We start from the raw sequence: 27301 nt of genomic DNA on the forward strand, positions 1-27301 counted from the left end.
AATAGTAAATAACTCACCAATAACAAATATTCAGGATTACAGTTATTTTCCACCTAATTGTGAACCCCATCCTCGCGTCAGGCGTGCTCCTTTCATTATGAGTCACAATACAGTAATTCATTATCAGTCACCTGCTTCTAGTCAACCTTTTTATCTGGGGAACCATCAAATCAGGTATTTTTAGAACGCCTGATCTTCTGTTCCTGTTGACGCATTTGACACAGCCATTTGAGTGATTCGGTTTGTTTTACCGAGTTAATGAGAAAGTGATTACTTCCAGTTATGTGTTTCTAGATAGAACCTTTCTTGAGGCGATAAAGGAAATAAACTGCTAACGGTACAACAAATATCTTCTCATATTAGATGCTGGTATTTAGTAAGCCATCTGATTCAGACTTACGATGATAGAGCAACATGTTCACAACTTCTTTTGGTTCAGCGTTTCAAGGAGCACACACAGATTTGAGTAAAACCACAACATGTTTCATTTCTGAATGTGGTTTTGCATCACAAAGATTTCTCTGTGTGAGGAAATAAAATTGATATAGTCCAGCAGGCCTGATGCTGTGTTTGCTCCTGTCACTGAAGTAGCATCTATAATGTGTTCACCTGTCTGAAGAGCCTCATCTGTTGAAGTGAAGCTCAGCCCTCCGGTGGGAGTTGTAAACACACTCGAACACACGCGGCGCATGGATGATCGTTCCTGACCTTGACTGATGTGACTCCAAATGTTCCTGCTAGCATAATCAGCTGATCAACTCATTAACTGATGTCTTGTTAGTGTGACGATGTCCAAATATTCAGTAGCAGCTTCTTTTGATTCTGTCCTCTTACCGCTGGACAGCAGCGATCGTGTAACACAGATTCAGCTACAAGGATGGATTTTCTAATAATGAACACAATGCATAAATCATTAATGAGGGCAAAACTTTGTTTTTACTTTTCTTTACATTGAATTGAAAACTTCAGAAATAAGATATCAGATAGGGCTATTTGTCTCCGATTATATTTATCTCTGTGTCTTTTCCTTCAGTCTTGGAGAAGAGTGAGTTCAAAGATGAATCGCAGTTCTTTCGTTTCTATGCGGATGAGGAAATGGACGGAACGAGCACCAAGAGCAAGCAGCTCCAGCGCAATGACTTCAAACTCATCGAAAACATCTTGGTCAAGTCCTTGGTGGTGAGTCTTCACACACAAACACACAAACACACACACACACACGCACGCACATCATCTAAAACATCACCGACCAGGGATTCAGAGGCAACCAGTCGAATACTGTCTCACTTATATGGAAGTGTCACCTCTCTCATTCATGCAGGTGTGTGTGTGTGTGTGTGTGTGTGTGTGTGTGTGTGTGTGTATTATGTAACATGACCGTGTTGTGTATCTAATTGAGCTGACGTTCTGACATCTACTGCATCCTTCACTCCTGATACGTTTCGACCCATGTCTGTTTTTCTTCCTGCTCTCCACAACTAGATGTAATTAATTTCACTATATGCACAGTCTCCTCTAGTCTTACTGTGAGCGGGGGAGCCTTGATGACAATAGACGGCTTTGTATTGACTCTAATTAGCCATCATCTTTATGACTTTTGTCTTGTGGAAATATGAACAGCTGTGCCACCGGGTCTGAGGTTCCTTTTGTGTGGCTGCTCGGACAGGAGATACATCATCGAGAGGTGACGGGTATTTTTAGTTGCACATAAACATACTCTAAATGTGTCTCCATTTAAATATGTTCAGAGATGTTATTTTATAGCACAGGAGCGAAACAGGGTTCAGTGATTCCCTCTTGAGATTTGCCCTTTACTAATTGTTCTTTAACATTTCACTTGTCTTCCCAGACTGACCTTGTTACCTTTCATAACCAGAAGCTGATTTCACTTCACCCCTATCTCCCTGTTTCCTCATCTTTAATGATCCATTTACTTACTGCACATTTATATTCTTTTTTTTTTTCTTTCATTTTATTGTTGTTGAGAATTCAGCATTTAACAATCCTTCTTCCTGACATGAGAAAACAGGCGCTGGAGGAAATAGAGTGAATGGGAACCCCCCAAGAGGGACAGACAGGAGTGAGATGTTTGAACACTGTCTACCTTCTCTTCAGTGGAGTCACTGGAAGCAGCTGCTGTGAACAAAAGGGCGACATTATGGGAACATTCCCGAAGTTTCTAAATTTAATTTAATTAATTTGATTTAAAAGAAGCCAAAACAGAATCGTATGACGATATATTACTGACACAGAGGAATGATGCATGTAATCTACATGTGGAAAGGTAGTTATGTGTCTATGTGTGGATCCAGGATAATGATCTAGTAACATAATGGATGGATTCATGCTCCCAAAACATTTGAAGCCCACCTGGTCTCTGTCAGACCTGCAGCACACGAGTCTATATGGACAAAATAGAGACATCTATAACAATCAATGTGCAAAAATGTTTGAATGTCATTCCATCATCATAATTTGTACGACAAGGTCATAAAGTATCCTGCTCCTCATGGTATCGTTTATCAAGCCTATTTGGAGCATAATACGATCATCTTGTAATGGGATCAGCGGCGTTTGGGTTCCAGTGGGCAGCAGCACCCAGAGACTGAGACACAAAGTAAAATGTTGTGTCTGTTAACCTGGAAGCGTCGCTAGCATCGCTTAGCTTTATCAGAATCTGAAGCCGACACGCTATCTGGCCTTTCACAAGAAGTGGAAAATGCTTTTCCCTTGATTAGCAGAGATAATCTTTCCTTATAGCTATTATTGAAGTGAAGTGCAGGAAATCTGTATTTACCACAGCCATCCGCTCTGATGTTACAGCAGATTTCAAATCTTATCAGGGCCAGGCAGCAGCAAAAAAAATGGCCCAAGCAGCTTACTTAATGAAATCCTCAGTCTGCTGGGGAATAGAGTTTAAGGAGCAGAGATGCATCACAACAGAAAATCACAAATCCGCAACATAAAAACTGGGGTGAAGTGTGGATGCATCGTACACAACGGATCACCATGCAGACACAATGCAGTTATTACCATTATACCATGGCATCAGAGAACATAGAGTAACTGCAGAAGAGGCGAGCAGGAGTGTAAATGCTGGAGTAATGAGGAAGTGATTCTCTCTGCAGATTCACCCTGAGGAAGAAGATTATGGCTTTGAGATTGAGGAGAAAAACAAGGCTATTCTGGTGAAATCTGTCACCAGGGGCTCACATGCTGAGGTAAAACACACACACACACACACACACACACACACACACACACACACACACACACACACACACACACACTGGGGCACCCGCTCTAGTAGGTGATGGCTGTCTAGTGTTTTGATGGCTTCTGTCGGTCGGCCTCTGTTTCCTCCTGGAGGCTTCCGGTCTGATTGGCTTAGACGTGCTTAGTCACTGTTTTACTCATCCAGAGCTATTTAAACTGCTGCTGTGACAAACCTTGAGCACGATTATGTTGTGATTATTGTCTTCAGTTCTTTTCTGATGAGCCACGTTGTTACTTTTTATTTGCAGCCTGTAAAAATGCTATAGTCACATCGCTGGCTGCTATGTGAGCCTCCACTTAGCATGAATTAAAGCTCAGTCACTTGAAGCAAGGACTAATGCAGATTTACTCTTGTTTTTTTTTTTAGCTTCAGGTCAACTCTCTCAGGTTACACGGGTGGGATAACTAATGTCTGTGTTGTTTACAACCCTTCCGGCATTCACCACATGAAAACAAAGGATAATGCACCCTTTGTTTGTGGAATCTTTCTTTTCCACAGGCCCAGAGACGGAAACTGTTTCCTCAGCATTTTCATTTGCAATGTGCTGCTTCATTTAATTTTACTGTAATTTCTCCCGTCTGTTTGATTGTTCTGGTAGTTGATATACCACTTACCGTTTTTCCCCATGTCGCTCTTCTCCTCGATAAAGCTTTATTTTCCTACTCTGCCCACTTCCGCCTCAGAGTCTCAATCTATTGCTCTAAACCCTGGTATTCATATCCTGAGTGCCCCATGCTTCACAATAACAGGATAGCTAGTTGTGACACAGCCCATGTGCCAGCACAGTGAATGAAGCTCAGCTGATTCCCATGGGGCCCTGAAAAGGGCTCACGAACACACACACACACACACACACACACACACACACACACACACACACACATACGAGCACACACACGAGCACACACACATCCTTCCTCATTCAGATGGCTGTGGCTCCTCCCAGTCATTCCTGCCTCCATCCTGGGCCTGTGTCCAGCGTTGAGGTCCAGCTCAGCTGAGACCACCCCACCGGATCTGTGCCCAGGACACTGGACTCATACAGCGAACACACAGAAGCAGCCTTATTCTCACAACGTGACTGAAGATGTGCAGAGCGACTGCATCCAGTGACATGCAGCAGGCTGGTGCTGCTCTGTGTCGTACGTAAAGAAATCAGCCGCACAAAGCGATCTCTATCTGTGTGCGGTCGTTGTTGTCTTTTCACATATTTATATGAACCATGATTGATGATATCATATTCTGTTCAAGGAATAGAGAGAAGTCTAACCTGAGTTAAACCAAAGCAGGTCATGTTAAAGTTCAGTTAAAGCTTTAATCTCAATATTAGTCTAAATGCATCAGGAATGAGACCTGTGTGTAGATAACAGGTCGATTAACCATAAACTGGAAAATAAAGAGAACGTACAAATTTTGATCAGCATTCACTGATTCTCTGATGTTTACTGTCAAACTCCATGGAGGCCATCAGGTTTTTCCTGAACAACAACTTCATTCCAAGTAAAACACCAGTGAGACCAAAATATTGAATAAAACATCATCTGAGCAGCTGGGGCTCAAACCCACCAGGGTTACACTCACCCATCCAGAGGGATCGTAAAACAAATCAATAATTTTACTTTTTAGTGTTTCTATGGTGATTGTGTTCATGCAGGTGCACTGGGAGGTTTTTGTAAGTGAGATTTGATGCTGTACAAAAAAGCAACTGTAACTTTAAAGTTTGACGTTTCTTTCCATTTGCTTCAGACAATCAGTAAATGTATCGTGATGGAAGTATTTATTTACACAGAAACGCACACAGACTAGCTTTTTCACATCCCAAAATGACCGAATTGTCAGAAAACAAGGTCTGTCAGTGACAATATACAAAGATTGGGAGAAAATGAAGGCCATTTTTAGAAACCGTAACCAATGACTTTCGTGTTAGAAGTCGTTCTTGCTGAGTCGTGTGCAAACAACTTCAAGACTCAGAAACTAACGGGTTACATCTTGTAGCTCACATTTCTAAATGTGTGTGTGTTTGTGTGTATGTGTGTATACACCAGTGCAATGCAGTCCTAATAACACATAATGTAAAAGTATGTAGTAGATGTATTACTTATATTCTCATAGATATAAATTATGTACCACATATGTGATGTGCAGCAGAATTATGACCCAGAGAACATAGTGAGATGTTCACTACAGGGGTGCCTCAGGGGCTACATGATCTAAATGTATCCCAGGATTAATATCTCATTGAAACTAGGGACCCCATCCTGAAATTCTCCTGTACAAATACACAAGATAAAAAAAGGTGCAGACTAAAAATAGCTGAATCTGTCTCCTGTCTGTCTACCTGTCCTCCAGATGGCCGGCCTGCAGGCGGGCAGGAAGATCTATACCATCAACGAGGACCTGCTGTTCCTGAGGCCCTTCTCTGAGGTGGAAACCATGATCAGCCAGGCCTTCTGCCTACGACGCTCCCTGTGGCTGTTGGTCGCCACCAAGGCCAAGGAGTACGGGAACACACACAAGCACACACACACATACACACACACACATGCATACACACACACGGTAATCTGGTCTTCCTTCTTCCAGGATTGTGAAAGTCCCTGACAACCCTGACAGCCTCTCCTTCAGACTCTCCGGCTCTGCTCCTCCTCATGTCCACGCTGTCCGTAAAGGTGAGTGACGTTACGATGAAGAACTGTAAAGGGAACAGGAATCTTTAATTTGAATGTGTAACGGAGTGTCATGGAGTTAACAGCTCCCAGGGAGATTCAGTCAAATCGTTTAATTCCCTTTCAACATCAGATATTTGTGAACAGGTTTGACTTTGTTATTGAAGAGTTCCATTCATCCATCTTCCACCGTTTATCCGGAATCGGGTCTCGGGGGCAGCAGATTCAACAGGGAGCCCCAAACTTCCCTTTCCCCGGCCACATCTACCAGCTCTGACTGGGGCATCCCAAGGCGTTCCCAGGCCAGTGTTGAGATGTAATCCCTCCTCCTTGAGGTCTCCTCCCAGCTGGACGTGCCATAAACACCTCCTTAGGGAGGCGCCCCAGAAGAGGTATCTGCACCAGATGCCCAAACCACCTCAGCTGACTCCTGTCGACGCGAAGGAGCAGCGGCTCTACTCTGAGCCCCTCACGAACAGCAGTGTTTCTCACCTTTTCTCTAAGGGAGACATCGTTCCCTCACTCGTGAACAAGACCCCAAGAGACTTAAACTCCTTCACTTGTGGAAGGACCTCATTCCCCACTCGGAGAAGGCAATCCGAGCTGCTATTCGGTGCATATGCACAAACAATAGTTTTCATTCCCACAGGCTTAAGGCGTAGGGAGGCGACCCTCTCGTCCTTTGGGGTAAACTCCAGCACTGCGGCGCTCAGCCGGGGGCTTGTGAGTATCACACCTGCCCTGCGCCTCACGCCTGACGCAACTTCAGAGTAAAACAAGGTCCAACCCCTGTCCAGGAGTTTGGATCCAGAACTGAGGCTATGCGTGGAGGTAAGCCCCACCAGATCCAACTGGTAACGCTCCACCTCCAACACAGGCTCCGGCTCCTTCCCCGCCAGTGAGGTGACATTCCACGTCCCCAAAGCCAGCTTCTGCCGCCCAGGTCTGGTCCGTTGTTACCCCTTGTCGTCACTGCCACCCATATGGCAGTATACCCGACCCCATCGATCTGCCCTGTGGGTGGTGGGTCCACAAGGGTGGGAAGAGTCCTCGTTGCCTTTTCGGGCTGAGCCAGGCCGGGTTCCACAGCAGACCCGGCCACCAGGCACTCGCTGATGGCCCCTCTGTCTGGGCCTGGCTCCAGACGTGGGCCCCGGGTATCATCCGGGCAGGGTCACATTTTTCCCTTCTCGATTTTTCATGGGGTCCTCTGAACCATTCTTTGTCTGGCCCTTCACCTGAGACCTGTTTGCCTGGGGTGACCCTACCAGGAGTACAAGACTCCCGACAACATAGCTCCCAGGATCCTTAGAGCACACAAACCTCTCCACCACGATAAGGTGATGGTTCTTTGGAGAGGTATTGAAGAGTTCATGTCAATAAATGCATTTAAAGAGTTGTTTTTTACGGTGTCAGAGGGGCCAATAATTCTGGTGAATTCAAAGGAAAGATGAGGTAACTGTAGCCTCAAACCACCTGTTACATTCTGCTTTCAGTGAACCGCTATTAGGTTTTTATGGCCACCTGTCAGCCAGACGGCCTGAAGCAAGGGTTCATACCCTCTACAGTCAAAACACACACACACACACACACACACACACACACACACACACACACACACACACACACACACACACACACACACACACACACACACACTGCTCTGTGGCCAAAGCTAAAAGGGCAATAAGATACTGAAATGACTCAAGCACTTTTGTTCAACCTTCTCAATCCTCCTGCTCTGCCCTCACAACGTCCTCACCAGAAATGGAAAAAAGGGGTTTTGTGGAAGTGGAATGGGGAACAAGTCCCAATATGTAACCAAACGAGAGGAGGAACAAACTCACCCAAAATCAATGATGAGAGAAGCTGCATATTGACAAAATGAAATGCCTTGAACTCCTGGTGTTACTCCATATGGACCTTTCTCCCCGTGTCCTTTCTTTCAATTTCTGTCCTGTCTCCTCAAGAAAAGGAACATTTTTTTCATGTGTCAGTTCTTAAATCATTGCAGCGTCTTGTATCCATACGTCGTTTGAATGACCCTGGGATTAGGTGAATGCTGGCGCCTTGGGTGGTGGTGATGTCAGCGCTGCTATTATTAGGCTGGAGAAGAAGATGAAGGAGGTGTTGATTGGACTTCCAGGCTGTAAAACCATAAGTGTCGTGGGACAGCATGTTACGGCACTGAAATCCTTCCCCTAGATGAACAAATGGGTTAAGACTTTCTCCTTACGTACGAATAGAATTCCTGGAATGAGGGACACATGTAAAAAAAATTTCAATACTTTTCCCAGGAGTTCAATGTGTAATATCATTCCACTGTAAAGTGACCTATGACCTCTTATCCTGTGTTGACACACTGCAGGCTGGGAGGCGGCGGGGGCGGGCCTTCAGACGGGACAGGTCATCCTGAAGGTCAACGGCAACAACGTCAACCGTAGTGACTACCAAGAAGTCCTGGAGCACTTCACCGCTCAGCACACACACCAGGAGCCTCCCCAGGCGGTGAGGCGACACATGGAGGCTACTCCTCAGAGCAGGTTTATGTAGTGGAACAAGGCTGTTTATAAAGTCAGGGAGGCCTCATGGTCATTCAGTTGTGGTTATGGCTCTTATTTCACCAGGGCTCCCTCTGAACCAATGATCCCATTAGGTGGTGGTAGCAGTTGTTATGGATTCTCTCATGTGTGGCAGCTCACTCACCTCTCTCTAACAACCCACATTCATGTTCTGAGATGTACACAAAATTGCATTAGCATTGGCTGGAACCAGAAGTAGAACTATGAAAAACTTGCTTTCTCCTTATACAGGAGTTCGCCTCGAGCTCTCCAGGCATAAATTGCAGTCTGTAATATTATTGCTGCAGGCCAAATGTAGTGAGTGTCAAACAATTCACAAATGAAGAGACCATCCTGTCCAGACTGAACATTTAGCCCATGGGAAAAAATTATTTATTTGGTTCCTGGCAGTTTTACAAGAATGTACTATAAGATGTCCTCCGTATCTTGTTCAGCACCTTTATTTTTGTCTCTTTCATCTCCTCTTCTGAATAATCCTTCCCCGCCTCTTTCTTTAGACTGTTATACGTTTAACCGTTTCTTACACTGGTCATTGGTTTGCACACCCAGAGGGAGTGACATCCTCTCACACCTGCCTCTTAGCTTGTGCTGCGTCTCTGGAGCCATGTCCCATCTTAAGTGGTTTAATGCCGGTTAATATCAAATCGATTAAGTGCGACCATCACATCATTTTAAATCAGCATAAGCCTATAAAGATAACCACCGATGACCACCACTGATATATGAATAGGACACAATTTTACTAACGTCCTTTAGGCTTTTAAAGTATCACTTGCAATTTATTCAAGAGAGCTCTGTTATATAAGCATTATTCATTATGTCTTGATAGAGATTAAATTCTATGATTAGGTCCATTGATTTCTATGTTAAGCTCATTATCGCCAAGAGTGCATCTTCATGTCTTTATTTTTAATCAACCTTCTCACTGCGATAAAACTTTCTTGCCCCAAGTTTCTCTGCAATGTTCTCCCCTCCAGTGTTGTATAAAGTACATCCACTTCTTTTGATTCACTTTGAAAAACACAGTTGAGCATAGTTTTCCCAAAACTTTTTGAGACTTTTTTTTCTCACATTTGGAAGGCTTTCACTGTCACTCACTTTTGTACTTGATTCTTGTTGCTGTGATTCCTCCAGTGTCAATGGGTATATCGCACATTTGAGGATGTGGAGGAGCTGGAACGAGATAGAGAGGAGGAGAAAGAGAGCCCATTCAGGCCTTATCCATTGGAGAACGGCTCTGACCACGAGGAAGAGAACACCACCAATGGAACAGGTGACGTGCTAAGTAACATTTAGTAATTTTTCATTAAACAGCATTCTGAAATTCCAGTGCTACAATTGAATCATTCAAAGCACAATCACAAATCTCTGAACTGTGATGCGATACCAGTTACTGAGCACTTGAGTGTTATGTGTGGCAATATATGCAAATAATGTCAAGCACATAACAAACTCTGACCTCTTATTGGTTTGTCTGTAAGACACTCTGACATTACTAAATGAGATTTATAATTATACAACGATGTGGTGATTTGTACATTTAGTTGGTTTTTTTTTAATTGATTTTTTTTGGCATTCACGTTGCTGCACTTTGAGTTTGTAGCGACACATCGGACAAACAGGATTGCCTCAGATCCACGTGAAGTACACATATTGACTGGTGGTGGTTGAATCTCCCCAGACCACCGGCTGGACAGATTTTCCCTCTCTGATGACCTGCCTCTGGTCAGTCTGACGGTTGATAACGTTCACCTGGAGCACGGAGTCGTGTACGAGTACGTCAGCACCGCTGGCATCAGGAGCCACGTCCTGGAGAAGATGGTGGAGCCCAGAGGCTGCTTCAGCCTCGCTGCTAAGGTAGTTAATGGAGATGAGGTGACCTTTGATTCATTAATAAAAAAGAGAATGAAAAAAGAATACACCAGAAGTCAGATTTCATTTATCTTCCTGATCATAGTATTTCTAATTTGTCTAGAATCAATTAAGATTCCAAACTTCTATCTGTGTGATCCACACTTACCAATGTTTTTTCTTGTCCTTACAGATGCTGGAGGCGTTTTCCAGTGATGACAACCTCTTTGTGCATAACTGTAGCCAGCTCATCTCCCAGAGTGATCGGGTTGTGACCATGCCTCAGTTTGAGTTCAGACAAATCTGCGACACCAAACTGGAGAGCATCCGACGGCGTATCAGCAGCTATCAGCAGGTGCTCAGCGCATATGATAACGCCTGTTATTTTACAAATACTAAAGATACGTTATCTCAATCCTTTATTTGAACTACACACAACTGTTCATGCAAATAAAGGTGCGAAAACACTGCCTTTCTTATCAAATCTGTGTAATTATTGGCCACCCTCCAAGATATTAACAAATACATTATCTCACACCGACAAGCAGCTCATCTATTAACTCATGTAAAATGCGACACCCAGTGAGAAATTGGTCTTAAATGCCACAGAAATTAAAGATTAAATTACTTCATTAATCTCTATTTTATCTTTTTATAGCTTTTATTGCCATGGCATAATTTTTACCTACAGTGACCATGTTTTGTGTTGTTGATAAAAACACAGTTAATGTTAGCGCTTTCGCTCATACCACTTCTTCTCTGAACTGTCTGTGTCCTGCTTCCCACAATATTTCCCCTTGTTCACCCAGTTTGGCCTGGAGCTGCGGAACAAAGCTTGGCCCTCCTTCAGACAGGCTGGCGGTCATCCTCACCCACTGAGCTGCATGGACTTTGTTCCCACCAACTGCCACATCAACATCATGCAGGTCTCGTACCCCAAGAGCGCTACCTCTGCCGGCAGGACTTTCAGCATTCGCTTTGGCCGCAAGAATTCCCAGTTCGGGCTGGACCCCGACCAAGGTGGAGGGAACACACACACAAATATCCAGTCAGATTTTAACCCTAGTGTATCTGCCACATACTCTCTGTGCCATCTCCTAAAAGATAATAAAGCTTGACCCACTAAATATCATAGATAGATAGATAGATATATACTTTATTAATCCCAGAGGAAATTGTACATATCCACTGCTCAGTCATTACATAATGAATAAATACTGGATAAACACTGGGAGAAAAGAAACACTGACATCACATGACTACCCACAAGACATACACGACACTAAACAGTATAAAATTAAATAAAATCCATTCACCCACGTGCTGACCTCGCCACCTCCTGCCTGCTCCTCCTGAGAGAGTCATTGTACCCCCTGATGGCACGGGGCACGAAGGAGGAATTACCCTCTCTAACCATTCGAGTCCCAGCAGCACAAAGAAGGGAATGTCAAACCCCCAGCCTAAAGGTCTTAAGAAGGGTTCCCATAGTAAATTAGATGAGTGGTTTGCCATTAAGACTCCATTAGCTTTGGGCCATAATCATGTTATTGATGTGAAAAGTGAACGAATGATGTCAGCAAAGACTGCCTCAAGCACAGCTTTGGAATGTCTTTCACTCACTCAGCGTCGCTGTTGGAGGGGTCAGAGTTGAGAGGAGAGAGTGGAAATGGATCGTAACGTCATTAAAAACAAATGTTTAGTCGCTAGATGCAGAAAGAAGGATCCTTCCTTCCTCAATATATGGGAAAGACTTTCTACGACAAAGCTTTATTATAAATGTGTTGCACCTTTTAGCTTAAATGTTGAACCCCCATGTTCTAACCAAACTGAAGACGCATTGCAGCTGTCTAGACAGCTGACAGTTAGCATTGCTTGCATTGTTCCGCGATGCCTCTTCCTCGTCTTCCCCCTCAGCACCAGCTGCCTAGCAGTGTTACGTATGAGACATTCAGTCCTGCTTCTTTTCAGCTTGTGGCCTTTCAGCTCAACATGCAGGCGGCCACAGAAATGTTTCCTGTAGTGACGACTGCTCACACCGCCGGTGTTAAAATCAGACACAAAATTGGATTTCAAGGCTTATTACCTGAGGCGCTGCTCTTGTGGCACGGTTCCCTGGGTTTTAAAGGTGTGAAAAGAAAGCAAATTGCACGTATTCGGCCGTCTTCATTTAATGTTCTGTGTGGTAATGGCCCCACACTCTGGGTTCAGTGTTAGAACTTAATCCGCATGCAGTTTTGGGATGTCAGGTTATTGCAGTTTAGTTTGGCGTTCAACCCAAACAAATATTTTAGCATCCTGCTCTCGCTGTGTGTAAGTGCCTTTTAAGAAATTGTTTTTCATTCAGCCTAAATGTTTTACAGACAAATGTTTTTCTTCATGAGACTTTGAACAGCTGTAGTCAATAATTATAAGCAATTGATCCACTGCATGCATGTTATTTATTCTTATTCTCCTCTCCTCCCGGCTCCTGCAGCACAACTGAACCCCATGTCGCACACACAGCACTGTGTGACCAGCATGGGGGCTCCTTCCTGGAACTGCTCCGGCCTGGAAGGGGACGAGGCAAACGGCAGCGAGGAGGTGACTGTGGATGGAGGGGAAGGGTTAAAGAACGGCCGCCGAAGCGGCCACGGGGAGGGAGGGTTGAGTTTCCTGCTCAAACAGGAAGACACGGACACCCAGGATGCCTACATGCGCTTATACAGTCGTCTGGACGTCGCTGTCAGGGAGATGCGGCAGTATGTCGCTCAGATAGACGTGTAAGTGACTGTTCCTGATGACTTTACTCTCTAAACCCACCATAAATGTAAATGCTCCTACTGTTAAAGAAATAAGATATTTTCCCAACAATATTAAATGACAATATCTGATGAGAGCAGCTGTTTATAGCCGTCATGGTGACATTTGGAGACCTCTGCATCCAAAGCTAGTTCATCAGCCTCTCTCTGGCTGTCTGCCTTCTTCCTTATTTAAAGCTCAGGATTTACAAAAGAAACATTCTTTAAGCCCAAAATATTTATGGGCCGGTCTCTAGACAGAAACAGGCAGGGAGGTCAGGACAAAAACAGGCGAGGCTAATCTTTCTCTCTTTGCCAAGAAAGTGGTTTGATTATGCAGATGAATTGATGACTTATGAAGACATCGTTGCAAAGTGTATCAAAGTGAAAATAATTTGTGGGCTTTACTATCAGTATACATAATACTTGCTAAAATACACCAAAACTTGGTTGTATTATAGGATAATATTGTTAAGAATAACATCCATGTCCTTGTTTGTATGTTTTGTGCAGCCTCTTGTCGTCCATCACTGAACCCACTCACCTCCAAGGGGAAGGAGGGGAGCCTCCCGTGTACGAGTCGAACCAGCCTCCCTCTCTGGCGCCCTGTGAAGACGGCTGTGATCAGGACAAAGTAGAGCAAGGTGGAATCAAAAGGGTCTGCTTCAAGGTGATAGAGGAGGACCAAGAAGACTCGGGTCACGACACGATGAGCTACAGGGACTCGTACAGGTACTGGCTAAAGACTGCATCACTAATCAAACAAACAGGCATTTGGATAATTTGCTTCAGTAGAACCAGAATGCAAAGCTGGTTACGAGGCTTAAAGGGGATGGCAGGTTCATGATTCCTTTGTCAGCTTTCCTTTATAAAGAACAGTTATTAACGGACACTTACTAATAATCAGGTAATGGAGGTTTGTTATAAAAACTCCAGAAATGAGCGGTGGGCCACCCTCGACTCACACATGGATTTCATATAAAGCAAAGATTTCATTCAGACTACTTCTTTACACTCAAAAGCCCAAAATTGTTCTCCCCCCCTTAGGAGGCTACAATTCACCCCAGATGTTTGCATTCGGCTAAAAATGACTTCAAAATGCACTGGTCTGATCTGGTTATGTCATTTGCTTGTTGTGAGTTCATTCGGATGTTTCAGTGTGTATCTGTGTGTGTGTGTGTGTGTGTGTGTGTGTGTGTGTGTGTGTGTGTGTGTGTGTGTGTGTGTGTGTGTGTGTGTGTGTGTGTGTGTGTGTGTGTGTGTGTGAACTGTTGACTGGGCAGTGCTCCACATAGCCCCACCCTCCACCACCTACTAAGATGTAGTTATTGGTTGTTGGTGTGGTCGGCTGGTGTATAATAGAGCCAAATGTGGGGGGCGCGGCCTCCTAACCGACTCTGTCATTAAGGCCATGCCATGTGTAATGCAGCTACCTCACTGCAATAAAATCTAAAGGAAAACGGAGGCTGTGGTATGCGTCACACACACACACACACACACACACACACACACACACACACACACACACACACACACACACACACACACACGTACTCACGTATATACATATACACACACACAACAGGAGATATTTACTCAAGGCTTGGAAGTCCAATGCAAAGACAAATACTCAGTGTGGCGGTGGAAGGCTGCTGGTGAAGGTGAATGAATCATCCCTCCAGTGAAAGGTGCTGCTGTGTTCCAGAGGTGGGCGGTGGATCTGCCCTTGTCTGCTTTCCCCCCTGACAGAGACGTTAAAGCCTGAGGTGGTGACAGACAGGAAGAGACCATCGTATAAGTGCGGCTTGTGAAAAACTCTAGGAGAGCAGACTGAATAATACTGGTCAGACAGACACAGATAGACGGATGCAGGTGATCAGAAATGGGAATTGCTGGGAAAAGAAGTTTGTGCAAATATCAAGTAGTGTTTGCTCTCAAATCTGGCACATTGTGATGACCATAAATCTTAATCTCTCTGCTGTGTCTGTGTTAAGACCTTTCATTTAATATATGTTGAATCTAGCTAGACTCAGACGAGACGGACTCCAGATCACTGCTGGCATCAGGAGGCATCTCCACTGATAACCTGTGACTGGCTTTGTACCCGGTGGGATAAAAAATGGAGATGGAGTCTTCAGTTTGTCTGATATTCATTTATCATTTATCCTCTGGAGCACATCTCAAATATACATTTAAGCTGCACCAAACTATGCGTTGCTTTTGGTTGTTTACTTGTTTGTTTTTTAGTTTCCATAGAAACAGATTGTTTTGGGGGCAGTGAAAGGTTGCTGTCCCGAGCTTGTCTGACAAATTCTTCGTTCTTACTTCATCAAAGTCTCCACATAAGCCAAATATAATCCAAATTTTTCGATGGATGTCATTTCCCTTGTTTTTTTTTTATAATTTGCTTTTCCTGGATTTTCCTGAAACAGTCGTTCCAATCTGTTAAACCATTTTAACAACTGAATAGCTGTGGAGTTGTTGCTCTGCAATGCATTTTGGGATAATGTGCCCATTTACACCACGGTGAATTCAAATGGTTTCAGTCTGCGTGAAGCCTTGATGTAATTTTTCTGGTGCGATTACTAAATATAGGACTTGACAGTTTTCAAATCGGACCTGGTTACAATTGAAGAAGCAACCTCAAATGAGGCTGTGGGGGAGTTTACACCAATCCAGTTGTGTTGTTCTGTATTTAGGGCTGTAGATTTGTCGCCCAGAGTCATGTATCAATTTAAATGTGATCTGGAAGTCAAAAAATAAGACCATCTGTGTTGACAGAGAGATGCGCACACTTTGAGCAGAAGGTTTGCTTCTGAAATTGGAAATCTCCCCTACGTCGAGACAGAGGACATGAAGGCACATGGAAAATGGACGGGCACCAGACACAGAGGGAGAATGTGTGTTTATGTTCGGCAACAAATCTGAGATAAAAGCAACAAGATGTCTGAAGTCTGATGAGGGAGGAAGAAAGGATAAAACTTTGGATATTTATATGCGTGTGAATGGAAGCCAGCAGACTTATAATTATTCCACAGCCACCAGAAGCACATATAAGCACTTGTGTGACCACTACAGACACCCCAGAATAACCCTGCAGGTGATTTGCTACCTTAACTCAATAACAAAGGAAGACAAAGTCAGCGTTGTGTTTTTGTATTTGGTGGTGACTTGGAGGCCATTTTTCATGACAATTTGGCTTTTGAATCATCCTGTGCTCCTCAGAGGAAACGGGAGACACACTCACTTGCAGCAACGTACAATTTGAGCCACATAAATCTTCCACATGCTCTTGGCAATCATGTTGAATCACATATATGTACAGCTATAAATACCTGACGCTTTCTAGAGCACTGTCTCAGGCAGGATGGAGTTCGCTGTGCATACTGCAATGAAGGAACACGATGACAGCTGAACAGATACTGCCGACGAGAACATGTGTCCTCGTGTAAATAGTTGAGCTGAATTTTAGTGTTTACATATTTATCATCATTCAGATGATTGGTACTCTAATTTGGATCTCCTGCATGAATCAGTGGTGATTTCCGTTGCAAGAAGAATTTAATTACAATACCTTTGGTTTCACATATTGTAAATCAGAAAAGGCATTTACAATCAGAAGGAGTATTTTGCAGCGTAATTACAAGATGCAGCTTTCCAAATTCCCTCTGTGGTTTGAATGCAACTTAACTGTGCTTCTTTGTGTGTGTTATTGCAGTGAATGCAACAGCAACAGAGATTCGGTCCTGTCCTACACCAGCGTACGAAGTAACAGCTCCTATCTGGGGAGTGATGAGATGGGATCAGGTAAAGGAAACACGCAAAATGCTGCTTTACTCCAAATAGAGGTTGTTATACTGAGCTGTAATTGTTTGATGTTTCCATCCAGACCTCTCATTAGACACTCTGTCCTTTCATTTCACATTGTAATGTTTCTGTTCCTGTACGTTCGCATTATAAGTGAAACTGTGTGTATAGGAGGAAAAACATGTGCCACTGTCCAAATACTTTAACGTACTTTCACCACAAATAACGTAAATTAGGCTGAAAGCAAACACATGCTTCCTGAGTGGCAAACAAAGATCGTCTCTCCAAAACAGTGAAAGACTGTAGATTTCTCTGAGAGGCAAGTGTGGTCACGTAGACACAACATTTCATAACCTTTGAAGCAGCGTTTTTTGTGCAATGAGAAAAGTATGCGTCCACACCTTGTTTTTAGAAGCATTAAATTGTTAAACAGGACAGGATGGGACATCCTGTTGGAATGATTTATTAGCTGCCATCCTCTCCAGCTTGATGCAGCATATTTAAATGAAAACAAATGGATGGTGATCTGTTTTTTTTTCTTTTCCCCATGTATGGCTGGATGGATAAAAACCTGGTGTCCAAATGTGTGATTTTGCTTCAACTTTTTGTTTTTGTCTGCTAGGCGATGAGCTTCCGTGTGACATGAGAATCCCCATGGACAAACAGGACAAGCTGCACGGCTGCCTCGAGCATCTTTTCAATCAGGTTAGCTTGAGGTTTTGTCTTGCAGAGTTTAAACTCGGTCTAAACCTAATTTAAAGCATGGCACATTAAAGCAAAGCATAACAAATCTTCCTTCACAAACTGCACCTCAGGACGTAAAAGGTATCAAACTCAATGATCATGAAACAGGAACTCACAGAGGTCAACGTTAAACGCAACATTGCCGTCACCAGTCCATTTGCAAAACATGCTTGTGCGAGTAGTCAGCTGACATCTGGGTTGCGTTACCTCACAGAGCTCGCTGTCCTCTGGTCCTGATCCTCATTTTTCTGACCTCATTTCTTGTTCACCTCAGACTCCTCATTCTCACTTTTCACTGATACATGGACTTAGTTAAGACCTCTCGTCGTCTCCTCTAACTGGTATTCGGTGTTGCGTGGCTCCTCTTGTGGGGTGCGTTCACCAGTTTAGTTATTTCCACATGTAAACAGCAGCTCAGGGGGCCTGCGAACACAATCCTTGTTGTTGTTCATGCTAAAAGTCTCTTGCCAGAAGCCATCACATCTTTGTGTGTGGGAATGTGTGCATGCTTGAATTAAGGGAAAGAGAGGAAGGCCGAAGAGAAAGATGGGAAGGATATGGGAGACAAAGGACAAGGGAAGATTGATGACCCGGCAGACTTATGTCCGCCTTTTCTTTTTATTCCTGCACGCAGGTCGACTCCATCAACAGCTTGCTCAAAGGGCCGGTCATGGCCAAAGCCTGTGACGAGACCAAGCACTTCTACTCTGACCACAGCCAACCAGGTATATATTTGCTCCTGTGTGTGTATGCTGGCTGTTTAAAAGGCGAGACGATGTGCATCTGTCAGTGCGGCTGCTGCACAGCAGAACCAGAACCTCACACAGTCTGTGGTGCTCTGTGAACAGAGTTCCGGCAGACGGAAGATTGGACCGTTCGTTGTCGTTGCATCATTCACAAAAACATTCAGGAGGACCCCTGGAACCTGCCGAACTCGATCAAAACTCTGGTGGAGAGCCTGCAGAGATTTGTGGATGGTTAGTGGAACGTAATCACTTACACACAGCCACACAAACACATGTGATGCAAGCGTCTCACAATCGGTCATTCTGTCTTGTTTTTCTTCAACTTCTACAGATGGAAAGAATCTGCTCCTTCTGGCTCTTCTTAAGTGTACAGGTAGAGTAACGCTTGTGTGTTAAATAGAAACCAGCTCACATGCAGAGCACGGACGTGAGGAATAATCAAACGACATTAAACCCAGTTCTAATTTTCCATAAAATTACAGCAAGACTTGAGAAAACTGTCAGAAACTCAGCCGAGTTCAACTGGAAAGGTCTCACTCTGTACTTTAAATGACTCCAAATGTTTAGCACTCTTTGCAAATGAGATCATCCATCATGAGAAAAAACAACCAGTTTCACTTCAGGACTCCTGCAGGTCCTCAAAAGATCTTCAAAGACAATCTCTTTATGGCAAAAATATTTAAAAAGTCACATTTCATTGAGATGAATGAGGTTCTGTTTTTATTTTCTTTGTTTATCTCTGCTTGTCATGCCAACTTTGGACCAAAATGTGTACCCTTTTAAATTAACAATGAACAGCTTCATAGGCTGTGTTTTTATCTTATCTGCTTTACCACAAGGAAATAAAGGAGACAAGTATTTTTAAGCAGCAGAATTTTAGTTTCCATTTTAGGGTAATGTCCAGGTTAGGGTCAGTTGTTCTGTTTGTTTCCACAAGAATTTTCTGGTCACATTGAAAAGTGTGCATTGGCAGATGGTGCTAGCTAATGTGAGACATCCTCCCTGGGGATCCATATTAAAGCAGTAATGTATAGGATATTCACTGGAGCAGCTCCAGGACCCCAGAACCCTCAGACATCTGAACTTCTGTTGCTCTCCATCTGTCCAACACCAGACACATCTCTGCAGCTGCGACGGGACGTGATCTTCTGCCAGGCAGCGACGGGTGCCCTATGCACGCTGGCAGAACAGCTCTTGGCAGCTTTGCGTTTACGGTTCAACAACGCTGGCGAGTACCAGGAGGATGGCAATGAGACCAGCCGCAAATGGCTGGAGCAGATATCAGTCATTGGCGTGCTGTTTCACTTCCAGTCCACGTTAGCGCCACACTTGGTGAGGACGGAGTTTATATTCGTATCAATGTTTGTGATATGCTCTGGGTCTTTATGGTTGTCTAACCAACGGAACTGTTCCTCCCCTCTGGCAGAAGGAGGAGCGGACGATGCTGGAGGACACCAAGGCAGCACTGTCAGACTTGGACAAAGTGATTGTGTTCTTCAGGCCACTGGAGGATGAATGTCTAGTCACAAGTAAGAGACTCTATAAATACTGACTTGGTCCATTCAGGACACATAGCTGCTAATGAGCAGCTGTACAGATTGAGCATCCATCATGTGGATGTACGATCGCTGTTGAGGGTGAAAGTACCAATTTGCCTTTGCGGATTTCATTTCTTAAGAAAGGAAAAACTACTGAAAATGAGGAGCTCAAACAACAGAAAAATGGTCCCATAAATAATCTCAAATAAGGGCAGCACCTCTGTCTCTTTGTCCTTGGATCGCAGATGAGGTGTTCCTTCCTGACAAGCTGTGACGGGCTACATTTTAACTGAAGTGCTTCCCTGTGATATTCCAAACACATGTGATGGAAGCATTCTGACACTTAAATAATCGCATGTAATTTTTCCATTAGATGCAGCATGCTCTGGGCTGTAGGTCATTTTTGGAGCATAAAAATTATTTTGTTGCATCATTTCTGTTCTGCTAAACCACTTGCAGATGGAACAGAGTAAGATTGTTTACTGTGAATGTATTGACACGGCCATGCAGATAGACAGATTAAAATTTCGCTGCTATTGTACAATATCTAACCTACCTAACTTTGCCTTTATTGATGACACCAAATGCCTTGAAGCTAACAGATAGAAAAGAGGAGTGAATCCTGAATCGGTTCTTTTCAGCAGCCTCAATGTGGCCAACAGAGATTACTACTCAACAGTCTTACACAGCTCACTCTTCCAATCTCAGCAGACAAAGCAATGGATTAAGTTAAGATATGCTAGGTCATCCATTTTATAGAGACACACACACACACTCCTGCGTTCATAGAAAAAAGCAAAGTAGTTTTGACTAAACTGCTTTTGGTGGGGGCAGGGTCCCCTAGACTGGACTGATTTGTAGGAGCATCTTCAGCTGGATGAGACCTATACTGTATGGAGGGTAGAGTCATGTGAGCCCCTGTGGATTCCACAACATTAGGACCTGATAAGCTTTTTTTGGGAGGCAGCAGCGCGTCTCTGCCACTTCGAATGTTATTGGGAAGCGTGCCATATAACAGCCTCTGACTGTGGCAAATCAATTCAAAGGCATTTGTTATTGCTTTAAACTGACAGGTATTGTTCTTCTACTCACTCAAGCAGTCATGGTTAATATAATATATCAGTAATACAATTCTGTATGTTGAAGTGGTTAGAGCAAAGAAGCCAAGACATTTGCCATCCTAACTTCCAGACGTATCATAGCCTCGCTGACATCCTGCTCTCTATGTGCTTTTGCCCCTCAGACACTTCAGTGTGCTACCAGGTGGAGGGCAGCCGGCAGGCCCTGAGGGTCACGCTGTACCTGGACAGCTGTCACTTCAGTGAGCTGCCCAGCCGTCTGCAAAATGGAGGCAGCCTTAAACTCCACACCGTCCTCTTCACCAGAGGTAAGAATGGAAGAGAGAAAGCTGGACAGGGTGTAGCATAGTAATATAGCAGTGGCTGGTGAGGCTGTGTGTTCCTTTAAAATAAATAACCAGGAACCCAAACAACATTGTAAACAGAAATTTAGGGTAAGCAAGAGTTTAAACTCTAATTTCTTAATGTTTTATTAGCGTTCCTTTAGGTTAAGGTCAATGGTGTCAAATCCATCAAAACACATATTTCAGAAATATTCTTACTGCTGCTTCTCATACACACACACTTCCAGATACCTTTTATTCAGCTACAACAAAGCCTTTTATTGGCCAATTAAAACGCCCCGCCTTCACGGTCTTCTTCGCTGCCAGGCTCATTCTAGTTCTCCATCAGTTTCAGCTTGCCTAACATGAATAGACTTATTATGCATTGGCCAGTCTGCCAGATAGCTATTAATTTTCCACAGACATGTGCCAGTAAACTAATGAGAGAGCTTAGTATTTACTCAGTGTGTTAAGAAGAGATGATCTTCTTAGCCGTCGACCCGTGGTGATCTGTTGACAAACACTGCCATCTACTGGAATCTGTTTCTTTTGCATGCTGGGGTTAAACCTGGTTAACCTGGATCTATTTGTTTTTAAGTTAAAAATCATGCTCATGCTGTTTTAAGGGGTAGTGATTAGGTTTGAGAAGGTAAATGATATGGATGAAGGGTTTGAATTTATGTGGTCATGCCATTGTGAGCCCCTGTGTGCTGATCTATACGCCTCCTGCTTGATTCAGCGCTGGAGCGTCCAGAGGGAGTCTCCCAACAGGACTACTCAGCTATGGAGGAGTTCCAGCAGCGCACCAATGCCATCTCACTAGAGAAGGTCAAGGCCTACTACCGCAGACTCAGGTACACAGTGATATGCACTGCATCACAGCCCTCCAGTGGCTTAATCACCAGCACGTAGGTTATATTTCACCTAAAAGGGGGAGTTCACCTTGCAGTGTTGCACACACCAGCAGACATTATGCTTCAGTTGCTGTTGCAGCTTTCTTTGAACTATTCTCAAGGTCTTATGTTAAGAGTGGAATGATTCATGTCGATCTGCTCCTAGATCCCACCTCAACGAATGGGATGAGTTTCTTACTTATTAACGTCAGGTGACTCCTTTAGCATGACTGTCTTGGTGCTATAAAGTGAATGCAGTCAAACTTTCCCTTTTTTCCCCCTCCCTTTATAAAATAAACGTTATCATTTTAGCTTTGAAATACGTACATATACGAGATATTATGTTGTCATGATTTCACACTAATTCCTGATCAGTGTCTCAGGGAACATCGAGAAGTGGTGAAACATGTAGTGCATATTGGAGGTAAGGTGACAGTCGACTCAGGTGACTCATTTAGGTGTGTTTCTTTTTTTTTGAACAGGGCTTTCTATTTGGAGAAGTCCAATCTCCCTACCGATTCAAACACCACAGCGATGAAGATAGACCAGGTAAATATCCTCTTATCTTTTCCCTTGTGTAGCCTTTTGCTGTGGCCTTTGAAATGTATACTGTCTTTAAAGAAGTAACTTGCACATATTCTGTCCTTTTGACCTAAATCAATTCTTTTTATAAAATGTTTTGACCAAATATAAATGCAAGCGCAGATACTGGGCCTTGAAGTTAGAGACCTTCATCCAAGCATTTCAAAAGTAAGATGAACTGACGTCTGTTCTCTCCACTGGAACCTCGCACTAGATTTTCAAGATTAACTCCAACTAACCTCAACACTCCAATGGCTTCCGTTTGAGCCTGAAGATCGTAGTGTGCTAAACTGATTGTAGCTGAAATAGATACTAGTGATTAAAGTAAATAGAGATTACAGTAGTTTCACTATATAGAGCTATATACTGCAAAACGTTGAACCTCTTTGTTTGTTTAGGTATTTCTGGTGGTGACCCGCCTTAACAAGTCACTTATTCTACTAAATGTGGATCATTACAATTATTTATAATGGTGTGAGATCATTTTTCTTTTTTATTATTGAAATAAATCTTTTGACTATTCCCTTTATTTTAAATCTGCTTTCATTCTTGACTCTTCAAGTCATGTGACATTTCACAATATAAATGTTAACATTCTATAGTAGTCTAATTGACTTGGGTAAGACCGACTTTTGTGACATTCTGGTTTTCCATCTTGTCAGCTGCTAACCAAACATTTTCTGTTTCTTCCTCATAGTTGCTGCGACCCCTCAACACATTGGATGACCTCTGTCGGCTCATGCAGTCTTACGTCAATGCGCGCTCGAGCGCCCAAGGCCACCCATCAGGTGTCAGTGTGCTGTGTGTGTCCTCTGAACTGTGTAATCGCCTGGGAGCCTGCCACATCACCATGTGTGGTACAGGCATGCAAAGGTCAGTGTGACAATACTCCAGCAACATTATATCACTTTATAGTACCACTAGGCTGTCAAACCAAATAAAGTCTAGCACAGAGTGGATGACATGTCTCACAGAACCTCCACAGTTCAAGCATTCATTCACGTGTGTTACAGAGGTTCACACAACAATCATTGTTACCTTGTTGTTCTTTGCAGATGTACGCTAAATGTGACACTGGAGCAAGCAATGATCCTAGCCAGGAACCATGGCCTCATGCCACGCTGCATCATGCAGACCATGGATATAATGCGCAAACAGGTAAACTCCCCAGCTGCTATCAAACTCAAGTCCAGTGGAGGTTGAAGACTTTCCTCGTAAAGTCAGTTTACTGTGTACTACTATTTTCTCTGTAGAAATAATAGCTGTACATAGTGGGTATATCACAAAATATAGAATGCCTAAAACATATCGTTTCTCTTCAAACAGGGAGCAAGAGTTGAGCTCTCTGCTAAGAATCTCAAGGTAATGGATCAGATGACTCCATCATTCCCAAGGTACTGCATAAAACCGTTCTAAGCCATAAAACCATTCTATTTGTTTTCATGCCATTTTTCATGGTACTTCATTTTATTTTAATTTGATTTTAGATATTCAGGATTTTTATAACTATCTTTTTCCCTTCTGAACAGGCTTTTCAAGCTGTGTTTGCCACCCTCAGACGGAGAACTCTGAGAAAAACATCACTTTAAAGACTTTGGCAGAGAAAGGATTGAAGAGGAATATATGAGAGATAACAAATGAATCTGCATTCTTTCCAAGAGACACTGCCAGTGGAAAGACCCATGCAACCCCCCCCCCCCACACACACTCACTTCTGTTACACAGGGATCAATCCATGGATATCATTTGTTTTGCGTATGACATACAGGCTAAATGAAACCATACAAATGACCTACAGTGACATCAATACATCCTGAAACCAAGACTAGTCATGTACTGTTATACTTGGAACTTCCCCAAGTATAACAGTACTTGGGGAAGTACGCTAAAGTATTATTACTTTAGCGTTTATGCAAAGCTGGTATCAACTACTTGACAAGTGATGCAAAATAAATTCACAAGACAAATAAGGACGATGACAGTTTGAGGTCTTGTGAAGAAATCCACAGTGATAATGCTTAGTTGAGCTCTTATTATTAACTGGATTAACCAAACTACCTGTAGCCGACTGCTATCCTAAATGCAGATGTTATCCATTTTGCCTTGGACTGCAACTCTACTGAGCTGTCTCCCCCTCTCTTTGTAATGGTGTTCTCCAGGGCTCAATGTTTGGACCCCAAGTGAAGTTGGAAACTTTTGAATACCCTAGTATAGATACGTGTTAACTGGAATACCTTGGTGTTCATGTAGACTACCCAGAGTACTCTGTTATTCATGTATGCTAGCTGGCGGGGCAAATACAGAAAGACAAAGAATAGTTGGAGAGATGGATGCAGGGATTGAGAGACAGATGAAAAGGTAATTCAGGGCTGCTGTCTCTTATCCCATTGTATGTGGTTACTGTGCAATTACTGTAGGATTAGTGTGAGTACTGTATGGCTGCACTATATGAAGGATAGTTATTTATTGTGTCTGGAAGGAGCAGTTTTATCCCTGACTTATATATAACTGTATCAGGTATTAAAGAATCTTAAAGCATTCCATCCCAAACATTGAACAATATTTAAAGGACCAATGGCATGCAACATTTTTTTTGACGGAACTGCTATTGTTTTTTATTTATATGCATGTCTTATCATGTCACAAAGTGTTACGTTGATCTTCAGGGAGAGGAATGGAGGGAAGATGAACAGAAGCTCGCAAGTCAGAGTCTTGCTTGTGAATAAACTCGTTAATAAGCAGCCAAGTCAACAGGTTGGAATATTGAATCATTGTTAAATTATTAATATATTAATTTGATGTAGTAGTTGAAGGATCGGCTCCTGTTAACTGAGACATTATTGTAATTTTTAAATTGGTTTTTACATGATTTTTGGACTGTTGTGTTGCTGTTGGTAGTAAAATAAGCACAAAGACTGGTCCATTCAAGTTTCAGTGTTAGCAAAAAAAAAAAAAGTACTGTAAACAGCAGGATATAAACAAAGGGATGGTTTCAGGACTGACCAGTAACATTTTACTGAATATTTTAATGTTTTGTACATAAGAACTGTAACAATGTCAGAGAGGAGGTAGGATGTGTTTCAGTGCAGCAGCGTCATGTTTAAAGTTTAATTGGATTTTTTTTGTGTGTAGATAATATAGTAAAAACGTTTTCTATTCACAGCTGTATTTTTGAAGAGAAGGTGTTTCTCTTGTTGAGAGTAACCTCACTGACAACTTTTTTTTTTAATGATTGAAAAGGTTTGACATGCTTCTCAAGAACCTGTCTTGACATGCTGCATTTATTAAGTTGTTCACTTAGTTTTTGTTATTTATTTAAAAGCAGTCCGATTCCAAATGACCATGTCAGAATAGCCTCTACGCATCCCTCAGGACCAGCATGGCCACTGTCATGTAGCATCCTTCTGTTACCACATAAGACTGAGTGGATCTTTGCAGTATTATAATTTCCCTTATCCAAATTTAAAATTAATCTGAGTCGTGTTCATAATATCAACTAAAGACTCAAGTTCTCTTTATCTGGTGTTGTTTGTCACCATTTTAAATTGGTTAATGATTGCAGCATGTTGTTTTTAGCTGGACAAACAATTGTGTCACTGTTTATTTACATTGTTCTAATGTTTTTGTATATACTTTATTTGCAATTTTATGTTGCTTGAAAACAACTGTACAAAGGATGTTTGTTGAATCTTTCTAAAATTATGACTGTAAATGCAAACTTAACAAGATAATAAATAAAATGTTCACAGTATAACAACTGTTTTTCATTGATGCAGCACCATTTGCTGCCTGTCATTCATCAGGATGTGTTGTGTGATGTAAAAAAAAAAAAAGATCTTGCCATATATGAATATATACTGTATATTCTCTTCTTCAGAGGAATCGTTCTTCTTCCTATCCTTGTTATTTTTGTGTTCAGTGTGATTTTATTGTACTGTCACTTTTGGGCTCAAAAGAATGTCCCATCTCATCTGTATTCATCATAATATGTGGATGGATGGATGGATGGATCACACAAATTCTCAGGTGATTTAGAGCTAGCCTTCATCAGAAATTAATTCACTGAGAACATTCTTGTGTTGCACTTCATTGATCACATGAATCTATGCCGTTTTGCATCACAGTGTTGGGACAAATGAAGGTTGCCTGTTTTACTGTGGGTATAGACCGTTGTGCAGACAGTACCAGCCCCATCTGTAAGTCTGACTGAAGAACTCATCTTAAATGAAACTCTTCTCCTGACACTGACAGTCCACTCAGAACCTCCATCTACATCCACGCACCAGACGTTACAGCTCTGGATCACGGCTGGATGTTCGATTTCACTCTGTCATCTTGACTGGAAACGACTGCAGAGTCCAGGCGATCCGCATCCGCCTGCCGTCCGTGTCCCAGTCCTCCGGCCGGAAGCGGCTCCGTTAAAGGCAGCCGCCGCG

At 42.9% G+C, this 27301-nt stretch overlaps 1 protein-coding gene across 1 annotated transcript in view; it reads left to right on the top strand.

The window, feature by feature from the left end:
- The window catches only part of prex1 (phosphatidylinositol-3,4,5-trisphosphate-dependent Rac exchange factor 1), an 82333-nt gene extending 55717 nt beyond the window's left edge, over positions 1 to 26616 (top strand). The window contains exons 16-40 of the mRNA XM_068334572.1: positions 1034 to 1179; positions 3129 to 3221; positions 5627 to 5775; positions 5861 to 5946; positions 8312 to 8451; positions 9660 to 9798; positions 10207 to 10382; positions 10570 to 10731; positions 11186 to 11396; positions 12850 to 13135; positions 13667 to 13885; positions 16872 to 16960; positions 17583 to 17665; positions 18339 to 18429; positions 18553 to 18681; positions 18782 to 18823; positions 19565 to 19782; positions 19877 to 19979; positions 21232 to 21375; positions 22130 to 22244; positions 22766 to 22832; positions 23563 to 23738; positions 23921 to 24023; positions 24192 to 24259; positions 24395 to 26616. Of these exons, the coding sequence (XP_068190673.1) occupies positions 1034 to 1179; positions 3129 to 3221; positions 5627 to 5775; positions 5861 to 5946; positions 8312 to 8451; positions 9660 to 9798; positions 10207 to 10382; positions 10570 to 10731; positions 11186 to 11396; positions 12850 to 13135; positions 13667 to 13885; positions 16872 to 16960; positions 17583 to 17665; positions 18339 to 18429; positions 18553 to 18681; positions 18782 to 18823; positions 19565 to 19782; positions 19877 to 19979; positions 21232 to 21375; positions 22130 to 22244; positions 22766 to 22832; positions 23563 to 23738; positions 23921 to 24023; positions 24192 to 24259; positions 24395 to 24437 (3278 nt within the window). The 3' untranslated portion in view covers positions 24438 to 26616. The remainder of the gene's footprint in view (positions 1 to 1033; positions 1180 to 3128; positions 3222 to 5626; positions 5776 to 5860; positions 5947 to 8311; positions 8452 to 9659; positions 9799 to 10206; positions 10383 to 10569; positions 10732 to 11185; positions 11397 to 12849; positions 13136 to 13666; positions 13886 to 16871; positions 16961 to 17582; positions 17666 to 18338; positions 18430 to 18552; positions 18682 to 18781; positions 18824 to 19564; positions 19783 to 19876; positions 19980 to 21231; positions 21376 to 22129; positions 22245 to 22765; positions 22833 to 23562; positions 23739 to 23920; positions 24024 to 24191; positions 24260 to 24394) is intronic.
- Positions 26617 to 27301: the final 685 nt, after the last annotated feature.

The sequence above is a fragment of the Antennarius striatus genome, chromosome 2 (assembly GCF_040054535.1).
Source record: "Antennarius striatus isolate MH-2024 chromosome 2, ASM4005453v1, whole genome shotgun sequence".
In the NCBI taxonomy this organism is placed as follows: domain Eukaryota; kingdom Metazoa; phylum Chordata; class Actinopteri; order Lophiiformes; family Antennariidae; genus Antennarius; species Antennarius striatus.